We start from the raw sequence: 13,544 nt of genomic DNA, 5'->3' as shown, positions 1-13,544 counted from the left end.
CTGAAATGCAGAAACTATAGGGGGTGATTTGTTACGAGGGGCATACAGAATGTGAGTGCAGGGGTGGTAATAAGGTTAGGGAGTGAGAGGCATGCGATGTAACTCACGTAAGAGTTAGGGGTGATAGGTGCCGAATGTAAATTACGTAGTGTCAGGGAGTGAGGTTAGCTTTATAAAGTACAAATCTAGTTAACTACCAATTAGTGACAGTTAAAGTAAACCAAGGAGTGATTAACTCTTTCAGGCCAGGTTTTGTTTCTTCTCTAGCCTGTTCGCTGTTCCCTTTGTTTTCCCTGCTCTCAGAAGAAAGAAAACTCTCACTTCTATTTACATTGCAACACCCCCTTTTGAAGACTTTCGCTGAAAGGGGAGCAGAGACGTGGTGTGACAGCCAGAGGGGATTTAGAACCGGGGAGCTATCACTGCGTGTCTGCACATGGACGCGAACCATCTGGTGGGGTGGGGGAACCGATGATGCAGGAGAGGGGGCGGCAGCAGGAGGAAGCCCTGGAGAAGGTGGGAGGGACCCTGGGGTGGGGCAGGAGCAGGGGAGGGTGCTGGTCTCGGCGGGCAGGAGGCCGAGGCTGCAGTCAGGTCAGCAGGGAGTTCACGCCGCCTCCTCACGCTCGTCTCTCCATCGTCTGCTTCCCCTCTCGGTTCTGAGCTGGGACCTGAGTCCATCTGTCCCACGCCCGTCCCGCTCGGGCCCCCCACCAGCGCCCAGGTCCCCAGGCCCCTGCCCTGCTGGAGCCTCCGTGGGCGCCTTGGCTCTGTACCCCCTCTAGCGCACCTCAGCCTCATCCTCTCCTGGCGTTTCCTCTCACTGGCTGGCTTGTACCCCTCATCCGGGAACTAACGCGCAGACTGCGTTTCTGGGACAACTTCCGGTACCTGACTGGACTCTGACCCTTGGGAGACGGGCACTGGTTCCATCTTCCAGGCCCAGAGAGCCTGGGTGGCCGCGCTCCTGGGTCCCAGAGCCTCCCTCTGTTAGGTGACCTGGCCGCAGGACCTGGGGAGCCGGGGACAACCTGCCCCACCTGGCCGTCCGCTCCTCCGGGGCTGTGTCCTGCGGGCGGCGGGGGGATGCAAGCTCCCACTTCAGGGCACGTATTCGCCGGAGGAGGCCTGGCGTGCAGGCCTCTGTCCCGGGAGTGCGTGAAGAGCCAGGCTTCCAGGGAGCAGGAGCTCTGACCGTCACCTCTAAGGTTAAGGGCGGGCAGGAAAGCGAACCTGATGATGGACCCCAGCTCACCCCCTCCACCTGGGCCTCAGACTTCATCAACTTTCAGAAACTGTGGCAGGACATCAGCCTAGTAGCGGGAGAGAAGCCGAGTTCTAATCTCCAGTCGGAAGAGTGGAAGCTGCCGACGATGTATCATTGCCTTGGGAGGTGGGATCTGGGGACGGCAGGTGCCAGAAAAAAACGGGGTTTCGGAGTGGGAATGGTGTGACTTCTGTTCCTGACCTCGGCTTGCCTCATACTGGGCAACACACCTTCACGCCTCTGTGTCTATCATCAAGCAAATAGGAATCTGCTTCTTTCCAGCCAATTCCCAGTTGATTTTTTTTCCTTTTTGGCTGCACGGCGCGGCTTGCGGGATCCTAGTTCCCTGACCAGGGATCGAACCTGGGGCCCCCGCATGGGAGTGTGGAGTCCTAACCACTGGACCTCCAAGGAAGTCCCCCCAGTTGATTTTTTTTTTTTTGGACACTCCTTTTTTTTTTTTTTAAATTTATTTATTTTTGGCCGTGTTGGGTCTTCGTTTCTGCGCAAGGGCTTTCTCTAGTTGCGGCAAGCGGGGGCCACTCTTCATCGCGGTGCGCGGGCCTCTCACTGTCGAGGCCTCTCTTGTTGCGGAGCACAGGCTCCAGACGCGCAGGCTCAGTAGTTGTGCCTCACGGGCCCAGCTGCTCCGCGGCATGTGGGATCTTCCCAGGCCAGGGCTCGAACCCGTGTCCCCTGCATTGGCAGGCAGACTCTCAACCACTGCGCCACCAGGGAAGGCCCCCCTCCCCCCGTTGATTTTGAGTGAAGTGGCCGCGGCATGAAGTGGGGACGAGGCTGGACAGATCTTGTGTCACAATGAGAGGCGCAGAAGCCTAAGGCTTGCTCGTTGGTAAGAAATCACCAGTTTATTGAATGAAAAATCCAACATCCTCTTCGTCCCTCCCACCCCGCCCCTCTCTCCGGCTGAGTGAGCAGCACAGCCCCAGGAACGCTCTGGACAGCAGGGCTGAGCCGGGGGAAGGGCTGCAGGAGTTTGGGGGAGGTATGGAGAATGAGAAAAACGCTTTTCAAAATGAAGTTCTGTGCAAAAACTTCTAGAAAGGGTGAGAGGGCCACGGCAAAGCTCCGGAGGCGCTGGCGGGCTGGGAGGGCTGCAGCTGGAGCTCCACCCACGCGCTCCGCATCTCCCCAGAAGGCCAAGACCGATGGTGCGGGCTGAGGAGGGGCTCAGGCCCCCCGAGGCCGTGGAGGGAGGGAGGCTTGGCTAGGAGGATGGGGCCTGCCCAGGCCAGGGGTCCAGGTGAGGAGGGGAGGACAGACCGGGGAAAGGAGACGGATGGACACGGGGAGCAGGGAGCCGAAGGGACTGGGGCCACAGACGACACGTTGGATGGGGCTGCCTCCCATCTCTCCGGGTCCAGAGTTGCAGGCAGAGGCGGAGGTGTGCTAGGGGCGTGGGGGAGGAGGCTGGAGAGGAGAGCCATCAACAGGGGGAGGAGACCCAAGGACAGGGACCAGCGACCAGGTGAGTCACACGGAACCACCAAGAGACTGGCTGTGCGGACAACCAAAGAACCGCTCAGGGACATGCGCAGCACCTACAGGGGACCTGGACACGGTGAACCCTTGCACGGGCGAGACCACGGAGCCCTCTCCACCCCAGAAACCCACGTGTGGCCGCAGGAATGCTGTCCTGGGGTGAGTGGGCAGGAGGGGTCGTGCCCCGTCACCCCACAGCAGTGGGAAGTGGCCTTGGCTCTGGGCCCCACTAGAGGGGGCCGGCTGAGTGGCATCTGGCAGCTGAGCTTTAGAAAACGAGATCCTGGGGGAGATGGGGGAGGTTGGACCCCTTGCTGTGGGCCAGGACCCTGGGTTTCCTGTTTCCGGGAAGGGAACTGGCGCCACGTGGAGAAAGAGGTTGGAAGTCAGGCGAAGGAAGGCCCGGAGGACTCAGTTCCAGACACCAGGGATGGCCGCCAAAACGCAAAATCAACGTGCCTTGGGACTGGAACAGAGGGAGAGGAGGAAAAGGAGAGAGGGAGGGCGGGGGCTGCCCAGGGATGGGACCCAGAAGGCCGGGGGAGGGGGTGGTGGTGAGGAGCAGCGTCCCCGGCGGCAGTGTCCTTCAGGACCGGGCCAGGGAGATGCAGGCCCCGGGGCCAGGAAAGGGGGCGCTGGGCCTGGGCCTGCTGGCCTCCCCCTGCCTGCAGGCGGTGAGGCTGGTGGCAGTGCCAGGAGGGAGAGTAGCCAGGAGACGGTGCCCTCAGGTGGCCTTGCTGCCACTGAACAGTCCCACTGGAAAGTGCTTGACGTGGGTGGGCCACTGGGCTGCCAGCTGGAAGAACTTGATGTCACTCCACTCGACTCCGTCGATAGACACTGGGGGTGACAGGGGAGGCGAGGGGGTGACCGGGGCTGCTAAGGCCATCTTCCCAGGGTCGCTGGGGAGGGCCACGGCCCCCCTGCTCCCCTCCCCCCCCCACCCATGCCCCGCCCGCACCTCTCAGCATGGTCTGCTGCTGCTTGGCAGAACAGATGAGACGGCTGATGCCTTCGATGACCTGGCTCTTAGAATCCACCTCCTTTTCTCGAGGCTTCTTGCTCAGGAAGATGGTGGGAACTGGAAAGCAAGCAGGAACCGCCTTGTCACAGCCCCTGAAAAGCGGCCACCACTCTCCCCCGTCCACTGCCCTCTCCCCCTAAGGGAAAGGAGGTGAATGGCAGACAGCCAATTCTTCCTCCCCTGCTCCCTGGCTCCACGCTACATATCAGGATCTGCAAGCTCCTGCCCCCGTCTGGGCACTGGCTAAGCTCCTGCTCCTCTCCCTGGGCCTCGATATATTCACTGAATAACGAGGACCCAGGGCCAGATGGTCTCCGAGTCCCTTCCAGCTCGAATGCTCCGGCAGCCTGTGGGGCAGGGGGTCTGCTGCCCTGTCGGGTGCCTCCTTCCCACCAGCTCGTGCACCTGCACGGGGAGGCCGTGCGGCAGGGTTTGCATGAGCTCAGCCCCAGGACGCCCTAGGCAGGTCTCTGGGTGCCACAGCGGCTTCTGGCTGCGGGTCTGGCAAGGCCCTGCTCGCCCTCCAGGGGAGCTCTTCCAGAGAGGCATGAACGGAAAGGCCCAGCTGCTTTGGATGCGCCCAGAGGAGGAAGGCAGGGCCCGGCAGTGAAGGAAGCCCCTTCGTGACGGCTGGGGGGCTGCGAGCGCCCCAGAGTCACCCCGCCGGCTTCTGCAGGCGCAGAGCCAGCTGTGCGGCTTCCCGACGGGGACCGACAGCAGCGAGTGACATCCCCACGGTGGCCTGGTCGTGGCGGTTCCTGCCTCACTTCCACAGCGCACGGGACCCGCTCCCCCGCCACTGCTGGTGCTGAAGCCACCCTCTCCTCTGGGCGGGGCACTGTTCCCCTGAATTCTTAAAAAGAGCCATGCCCTTTGCTCATGAAGGCTTGGGTGGCCTCCAGGGTTGGGTGCGAGTACCCCGCTCCGTGGGGCTGCGGCAGGGGGACACGTCCTCCCCTGTCACACCATCCATCCCGGAGGGCGGTGGCCAGAAAGGCTCCCTTCTTTACGGCAGCACGAACTGCCTCAGCCCCTAAGGTGCCGATGCTCTGCAGGGAGGGACCAGTGACTCCCTGGGGACCAAGGTCTCCTCTGTGACAGAAGGAATGGCCTCGTCCCACAAGGTGAGGCGGGACCCCCATGGGACCCCAGGCTGGATCACATGATACGTGTGCTGCCTTTGTCCTCGTCCACAGTCTCCCAGAAGCACATCCTGTCCCAGCCCCCGAGACGGACGGGGAGGCCTGGTGGCCCTGATGGCCTCTGGCCTCACATGTCACTTACCTTTCTTGTTCTTCTCTTTGGTGACCACGGTCATGGCCATGGTGCCGGAAAGCTGGGCCTCCCCACCGTGGGGCAGGCGGGAAACCTGCACCGAGCGGAAGACGCTCTTGAGGGTGTTCTTGGAGCTGGCGTCCCTCTTGTCACCTTCCCTCCTCCGCTCCCCAGGGTGGCCCAGCCAGTAGTCCACCTGGAGGCCAATCACGTCCCCATACGGGCTGCTGGGGCTCCTGGAGAAGGGGCGACGCGGGAGAGCGGGCTCAGTTCCCGACCACAGGGCAGACGACGGGGTGGAGAGGGCCCCGCCAGGCTCTGGGAGGGGCCGGGGGAGGCGCCCGCTAAGTGGCCCCGGGTTCCCTCCAGCCTCACAGCACTGGCTGGTGTGGGAGTGGAGAACCAGGCTGATCCGAGGACACAGCCAGGAGAGGGTGAAGACCCGAGTCCCCACGAGGGAACCGAATAAACAGTCACACGGGGACGAGGGAAGCAGAGAGGAAGGAAGCTTTACGAAGGGAGAAAGTGTGTGCATGCACACGTGCACACACACATACACAAGGACACACACACACACGCACACCCCCCCCCCGAGCAGAGCCGGGGCAGAACCCCGCCAAGCGTGGGAGAGGTTAAGTGGGGCAGGGGCGGGAGCACCGTGGCGGCTCCGGAGCAGCGCCGGGAGAGCTGACGGATGCCGACCTGTGGCTTTCTCCCGTTTATGGCACTTCTAGCTCAGGGATAATTTTAGCTCCAAGGGGAAAAAGAGCTGATGTTTTCTTGAAAGGAGGCGTCAGACACAATAGGTACAGGCTACAAAAGTCATCTGACGTTTCTCTTTCTGCCTGGATTCAGTGGTTCCATTAAAAAACAAGCTTAAACTGGATGGGAAAGGAGGTCGGGGTAAGGCAGGCCCCCAGGCACCCAGGAAGCCTGGACCGTGAGGTCACGACGTGACCTGCGGTGGGATTTCCTCCTTTTCATGCACTTCGGCAAGTCAGCGGCAGACCCTCGATGGGAAGCGAAGGGGGAAGACAGGGCAAGGGAGGCTGAGGGCTGGGGTCTGGGCTCCCCTCCGAGAACGCTTCGTATTCTGTCACTGGGGGTTCTGGAAAAGCCACTGGCCAGGGCCTACCCTCTCGGCTCCACATGGACCATCACCAGAAGACCAGCAAGGTGAGGGTAGAAGAAAGGGAACGGGGAGGGAGAAGGAGCAGGGGCTCCTTTCAGCTCTTTCCCACCTCGAAGGCTGTTCCCTGACCCCCTGTGGGACTGCCCTCCCGCCCACTCCCCGCTCTGGTCAGCTCCGGGAGGCCTCCCTGCCCGCCTGATCTAAACTTTGGATATTTTACATCCTAAAGAAATTGCCGTCCCCCTTCATAGCCACCCCTCCCCCCCCCACAACTGTTCACAACACTCTCTCTGTGGCTTTGGCCCTGCTGGGGCCCAGGAGCCTGGGCTCTGGAACAGGGTCCTGCCTGTGTCATTGGCCACGGCAGCCTTTCAGTGATGGACAGACTGAGTGCCTGGAAGGAGGCCGCACCTCCACGGGCCAGGCACTAATGCACGCTCTAACTTCTGCCTCACAGCAAGACTGATGTGGCTATTTCACCTTTACTTTCACGGAGTTGAAAGGAGACTTAGTAACTTGCCCAAGTGACAAAGATTCTTTGCTTGACCAAACTTAGTCAGGCTCCTGCACCTCTTCCCGGGCCCACCCGTGCGCTTCCTTGGAAAATCCAGGTCTTGCAAGGAGCCCCCGGCCCGCACTTCTGATCACCCTGGATCTGCGAGCAGGCTCCTCACGCTCTACCTTCCCTCAGGAGTGTCGGCAGCAAGGCTCCCGTCAGGTCCGTTTAGCCGGAATCAGACCCCTCCTCACTCCCGATGTGCCTCCTGGTAATTTTCCATCCGCTGCCCCCACGCTGCTCCTGGACTGTAAACCCAGCTGCTCAAGGGTTTGGAGTCAAGTCCCATCCCTCTCTCACTGCAGAATCCCATCGAGGTGGTCCCGACACCTACGGCGACTGTTCCCAGCGTGGAGAAAGCCTCTCTTGCTCTAACAAGTGTCACTGAGTGATCTGTTCTTTAACACAAGCTAACGCAGCGGACCTAACACACACTGTGACTCATGACTCAAATCCGGGTGTGTGACCCTCATGCCTACACTCCCTCTACCACACTGGGCAGTCCTCCAAGGAGACACATGCACAGCACTTTACAGGCTACCAAGGGCCTCTCTGCCCTTCGTCTCACTCGACCTTATACCTGTGAGGCAGGCAGGACAGACTGGAGCCTGCACTTGCAGAGCTGTGTGACGACCTGCTTGGCCAGTGACCTAGCTCCACTGCTCTCGTTCCCTCCCCCGCCACCTTCCGAGCTCAGTGTCACCGTCCTAGTCCTACACGCTGTGGCAGCAGGGAAATCAGTCGGGCTGCTGCCCCGATGGAGGGACGCGGCAGGAAAGACAGGAACCGGCGACAGGCTTACCCCACGACGGCCAGGGCGCTGCTCATGGACGGGGAGGAAGGAGGGGTGGCCATGGCGTCTCGGCTCAGGCCAGAGCTGGAGGGCGGTGACGTGGAGGGCACAGTAAGGCTGACCACGGGTGAGTCATCACCATCGCCTGCCAGCGGGACAGACAGACACAGTTGGGCAAGGGAAGCCGCCCCGACCCGCTGGTGCCAGGGAGTCGAGGTGCCCCCGTCTCGGCTGCAGCCTGCTCCCCACAGCGCCCCGGCCATGGCCTCGCCCCGAGGCTCGAGCTCTGCCTTGGCCTGGGACCCCCTGGGTCTTCGCCCTCTGGCCTGTTCGACTAGGAAGGAGACGGCAAGGCACCACCCTCACCCTGTAGAGGCCAAGGGGCCCCAGGCTCACCTGTAGTGGAAGGAGAGTCTTCGACCAGACCCACCTTCACCACCTGGGAGGGAGAAGAGACGCCGCGTTAGATCCTCCTACCAAAGCCAGACGTGCTCTGATCAGCTGGAACCAGCAGCCGCCACTGAACATTGTTTGATCGTAGGCTTTAAAACTCTTTGCTGATCCCGAGCAGCCCGGATAGTTAAGAGATGTGAAAAAACCCAGTTGCAAACAATAAGTCAGGGGCACAGGAGACCTGCAGCTCTTCTCTGGGGATGCAGGCAAGGCCACCTGGAGGGTGGGAAGCACTTTCGTATCCTGATCTCATTTCTTCTAAGACCACTTGGGCAGGAGGCCGTCGTCTCATGTCAGAGAGAGGGGAGGACCGGGAGAAAGCCTCAGCAGACAGGAGCGGGGTGCGGCGGGGGCTTGGGGGGGCGCGTGTGCTGCACCAGGCCCAGCGAACATGCTGGAACACGCTGACATGCTGGGAGCAGGCCCCTCCTTTCCAGACTTCCTGGAATCTGGAGGAACACCAATGAGGAGGGGGTCCCCAGTACCGCCGCTCCCTCCCCGCAAGGCAGTGGTGTCCATTTCAGCTCCCCAGAGAATTTTAGATTCCTCTGAGAGAATTCTGGGAAGGACAGAGGGGGCCCTCCAGTGGCCAGCAAAGGGCACAGCTAGAGACAGACCAGGAAGATCAGGACTGGGGCCTGAGGTGACAGGTGAATCCCAGCACCCAGCAGAGGCGCAGCAGGGCGGGGAGGTCACGGAAGCTGAGCCCCGGGGATGGCAGGGAGCAGGGGTCACACACAGATCAGAGCACAATGCTGCCATTCACTGAAATTTGTTCCCGATCCTCTACACATCCTGATTTTAATTCCCAGAAAGTAACACATCGATACTCTGAACTTCTGGACATGACTCCTCTCCCCTCGCTCCTCTGGCATTGCACGAGGCTGCCAGCTCCTTTGTTTGAATTTTTAATTTTTTCTATCTCTCTGTCTTGCTGTGAGGCTGGAGTAGGCAGTGACCCCCAGCTCCATGAAGATCCCACAGCTCCACAAAGATGTGGGTCAGACTGCCAGCCCTGGCTACGGGCCATGGCCCCGGGCCTCCGACGGGGCTGTGGGAGCAGCCCCACTGGCTAATGGGGACTGACTGGACCAGGCAGACGGAAGGCTTTACGGAGGATCTCCCCAGGATCAGGCCTCTCCCAAGATCTCTCGAGACGCCCAGGATCTGGGACGAATAGAGAACAGGGACAGTGGGAGCTGGGCCCCTCACCCGCACGTGCCCCATCTCCCCTAGAAGCTGGGAGGATCCTCAGGGAGACTGTAGGAAAAGATACCAGCTGATTTGGAAGAGAAACTCAATCATCTCGCAAATGGAAATCAGAGTTCTCAGCCGTGTGTCTGTGCCGTGCTTTGGCCCCGGGAGGGCATCGGCTCTGTCCCCTCTGGGCTCCCTCTCTTGGTCGGTCTCTGCCTTGTGGCCTAGCTACTGCCAAATGCAGCAAAGGCCGGTACCACTTGACACCAAAGATACCCAAGAGGTTTTCCTTTTATGTTCAAGATCCGCTCGTGTAGAGACTCTGCCTTGACTAAGCAGGAGGAGGAAAGAGCCTTTTCCGCTTGGTGTCCACCTGGCTCTGAAGGCTACCGACTCCTCGGACTTCTAGGAATATCATCTATCGTTATCCCCGAGGCAGCTTTCTTTTCCCTGGAGCCTGTAGAACCAATGCCCTGGACATCACTCCCTAGGCCACGGCACCAAGTTCAGCGCCTGGTGTAATAAGCACGAGATACCCGCGGTGAGCTGGGGATGGCCCCTGATCGGGAAAGGACACTGAAAGGAACAGCTCGGTGCCTGTCCCAGCCCAGGGCTCCCTCACCTCGGCGCTGCTGACACTCGGGGCTGGATCACTCTCTGTCGGGGGCCTGTCCTGTGCCCTGCAGGATGGTAAGCACGTCCCTGGGCTCCACCCATGAGATGCCGGTACCACCCCCGTCCCCAGCTGTGACAGCCAAACTTGTCTCCAGACCAGACACTGCCAGACGTCCCCTGGGGGCAAAATCGCCTCCGGATGGGAACCGTTGTCTAGATGAGTCCTGTGTGTGTGTGTGTGTGTGCGTGTGTGCGCGTGCACATGTGCACGCGCACGCGCAGGACAGGAAGGCCAGGAGAATGGGTGGGTGGGGTACGGAGAACAGGGGAGTTGTACTCACGCCAATGAAGGGGATAAACTTCTGATACGAGTCTTCATCAGGGCTGTTGGGAGAGACAGGAAAGCTTTACAGTTGGGGGGTGAGACTTCGTGGAGAGATGGGGACACAAGCTTTCCATGTTTTACTGTGGCTTTAAGGGAGTCCAGACACTACATAACATCTTCCCATGGCGCCTCAGGAGGGCGCGAGGAGCCACCAAATGGAGGCAAAAGCTCCGATTCTGCACACGCTACCCCTGTCCCCGTGTCTGTACCGAGGGGCGCCCACACGGGTGGGGAGCCCAGGCAAGGAAGGGGACGCCTGGGGGGAGGCAGTAAAAAACACTCTCATATCCTCTTGAGTTCTTACCAAGGGAAATGGGGTGGGGAGAAGGAAAGTATGGAAAAGCAAAGGAGACCTAAGATTTATCTAGCCCACCCAACCTGTCTTTAAGAAACCCCTCGGTCAACTTACAACTTGTGCCTGCAGGTCAGCATGGCTTCCGCCACGGGTAGCTGGTGCGTCACGCCCGCGCCGCTGATGTACTGCATCACCCGCCCGACCACGTCCAGGTGCTCTGCAGAGAAGCCAAGAGACAAACGCCGGCATTTCAGCAGGCGAGCCCGAAAACCCTCTCCGAGAGCCCCCTTCCTGAGTCCCGCCAGACGACCCCAGGAGTTGAGGCAGAGAAAGGGCTCTAAAGACCCGCTGTCTTGAACCTAAGGAATCATGGAGCAAAGAGCCGTCCTCCCATCCAATCTTCGTGCCGTCCTCCCCAGCCTGCCCCTTCCCAGGCTCGGCTTGCCCCCGCCTCCGTTTCTGCTCGCAGCGACCTTGGAACCACTGCAGCAGCCCGCCCTCCCCGTCCAACGTCTGCCTGGCACTCCTGCAAGGCCCGCGGGAGCACTGACCACCTCCCGGCCCCGCAGAGCCCAAGCTTGCGCCCATCCCTGCCACCTCTCCTCTGTCTTTCAGGAACAGACATGGTTGGTGGAGCGTTATTCATATTCCCTGCCACCCTCACAGCCCCCCTCATTTCCAGCTGTGCAGAGCAAATGGCAGAGACTAAACACATCCAGAGTGGAAGGGCTGCGCTTAATAGGCCTCCTTTTAATAAGTACTGAAAAAAATGAACTCGCCACAGGGAGGAGAAGCACGCCCCCCCGACCCTGGCTCTCCGGAAATCAGGCCACATTCTGTCTCGGTCCCTTACGAGGGGCCGTTACCTGACACCGGGGGCTCTGAGCGGTTGAACAGATCTCTCCAGCCAGAATCAAGGAATGTACTGCTATACCTACTGTCGACGGAGCCCAAGTACTTGGCCACTGGGTGAGAACCTGGTAGGTGGAAACCAGACAAGGCGAGCTGGTGAGGGGGTGAATGATGGCCCAGCCTTCGGTCTCCCTGCCCGTCACTTCCTGGGACCCAGCGCCACCACCCCGCTTCAGGAGTGGGCCCTGCTGAGCCTTTACCGAGGGGAATGATGAGAAAGCGCATGTAGCCCAGCCAGTCGGAGGTCTTGCTGGCCAGCGACTTGACGAAGAAGCGGAGGATGGAACTCAGGTAGCTCTGGCTGCCCACCGCTGCCACCTTCACCGGCCTCGGCATGGAGGAGTTGCAGTTGCAGCTGGGAAGCAAGGGGAGAGGCACGGCCACGTCAGGCGGGCCTGCGTCCTGCTCAGAGGAAGGCCCCAAGCTCAGACTTCACTTGATCTCAACAGCCCACGGGAAAAAACAAACCAATAAACAAAATAATACAGAGAGAGGCAATAAACCACAGCGCTTTTGCAAAAAGAGGGAAACCCAGGATCAGAGAGGACAGGGAACTGTCTAGAAGGAAGGCAGAATTGGCTGAGGCTCATAGGGAGAAGACTCGGCAGTGCCCTGGGGTTGGCGGTGGGCATGAGCCCAGACACCCGGGAACGCCCGCAGCTCTTTCTCACGGCAGGTCCTGAGGAGGGAAGGCCCTGGCTCGGGGTGGTCGGAGGGACGGGAGTAAAAGGTCTTGTAAAACCCTGGGCTCTCTCTGCCCGGCCTTCTTCGTCATGGGCTTAAGAAGAGGACGAGGCAACTCAAGGTGTGGCAGGGGACCAGGCGGGGAGGCAGGCGGGCAGGAAGGTGACATTTTCACCCCGACCCTCTGGGGCCAGCAGGGGCATCAGAGCACCGCGGTCTGACGCTGCCCAACCAGGCACCAACCGCGAATTCTTGGTCTGATGAGGCCGGGAGGTCCTCTCACTGCTTAGAAATCAGGGTGGGAGGATGAGGTCAGAGGGAACCCCCCAAGGGGCAGGAGAAGAGCCGAGGCCTTACTAGCGCTGGATACGGGTGAGCAGGGCGGACAGCACGGCCTGGACCTCCACCGTGGAGCACGTGCACACGACGGGCTTCCGCTGGTCCTGGAGCAGCTCTGCCACGTACTGTGTGGGGTGGGGGAGGGAAAGGAGCAGGGACACAGGTGAGGCCACGCAGCAGGGGCACCGCCTCCCTGCAGGCCAAGAGGGCAGCGAGGCCCCCACGCTCTGTCGTTCAGACCACAGCCGGGCAAAGGTCAGGCTTCTGGCAGCCAGCGAGGAGAAGGTGGGGCCGGACCCCGCGTAGATGGGCTCATGCGGAAGTGTGGGAAGACCTAGGGCACACTAGATTCTAACTCGGCCTCTGTCGCCCACACGCTAGGTGGCGCCGGGATCTAACCGGGTGGACGGCGGGGGCGGGAGGGACAGGGGCTGCTGTTGCTGTGCCCCTTCCGAGCGGCTTTCATGGAAACCAGGGCGCCTCTGGCGTCTCACAGCACTTGGTGCTCCCCGAGGCACCTCCCTTCCGTTATGCTGCCTGAGACACAGGGCCAGGAAGGCAGGCATGACAGGTGATGCCGCTGTTTGTTTAAAGCTGAGGAAACCGAGGTACAGAAAATTGGTGATTTAAGCCCCACAGGTGGGAAGACGATGGCACTGGGACTAGAGTCCAGAACTGTGGGCTGAGTTCGGCGTAGGGGGGCCTGAGAAAGGGGGGTGATTCCCTATTTCCCCACACCTTGCCTTTCAGACCTGTCTCTCGCTCCCCAGAATCTCTCCTCCACAGCCCTGCGACCTTCAATGCTTTACCTGGCCCTGCCAATCAGTGGTGTTCACAAGGATGACGTTTTCTGGGAGGGCGGCATCCGACACCAGGATCTGATTCAGTTGGTCATATACCACCTTCCTTGGAATCTACAAGGACAAGAGCGTCTGCTGGGCAGTCCCCAGGGAGCTGAGGGTAGGGCTGCGTGGTCTAGCGGGCTGAGAATTCCTGGGGCAGAGGTATTCAGAGAACAGCGACCAGGGACTTGCGCAGGAGACCCGGTAGCCCACCGGCCAGAGCGTAAGGGGAAGGAGGGGGATCAAGAACGAGCAAAGCGAGGCCTCAGAAC

At 60.5% G+C, this 13,544-nt stretch overlaps 1 protein-coding gene across 1 annotated transcript in view; it reads right to left on the bottom strand.

The window, feature by feature from the left end:
- Positions 1-2,108: 2,108 nt before the first annotated feature.
- The window catches only part of PACS1 (phosphofurin acidic cluster sorting protein 1), a 155,133-nt gene continuing 143,697 nt past the window's right edge, over positions 2,109-13,544 (bottom strand). The window contains exons 14-24 of the mRNA XM_059932069.1: positions 13,240-13,344; positions 12,449-12,555; positions 11,608-11,762; positions 11,362-11,472; positions 10,610-10,712; positions 10,157-10,199; positions 7,947-7,989; positions 7,560-7,695; positions 5,079-5,305; positions 3,732-3,851; positions 2,109-3,610 (exon numbers count right to left, since the gene is read on the bottom strand). Of these exons, the coding sequence (XP_059788052.1) occupies positions 3,495-3,610; positions 3,732-3,851; positions 5,079-5,305; positions 7,560-7,695; positions 7,947-7,989; positions 10,157-10,199; positions 10,610-10,712; positions 11,362-11,472; positions 11,608-11,762; positions 12,449-12,555; positions 13,240-13,344 (1,266 nt within the window). The 3' untranslated portion in view covers positions 2,109-3,494. The remainder of the gene's footprint in view (positions 3,611-3,731; positions 3,852-5,078; positions 5,306-7,559; positions 7,696-7,946; positions 7,990-10,156; positions 10,200-10,609; positions 10,713-11,361; positions 11,473-11,607; positions 11,763-12,448; positions 12,556-13,239; positions 13,345-13,544) is intronic.

Source organism: Balaenoptera ricei, chromosome 8 (genome assembly GCF_028023285.1).
Source record: "Balaenoptera ricei isolate mBalRic1 chromosome 8, mBalRic1.hap2, whole genome shotgun sequence".
Lineage (NCBI taxonomy): Eukaryota > Metazoa > Chordata > Mammalia > Artiodactyla > Balaenopteridae > Balaenoptera > Balaenoptera ricei.
The sequence above is the reverse complement of the archived record's forward strand: the minus strand, read 5'-3'. Positions and strand labels throughout refer to the sequence as shown.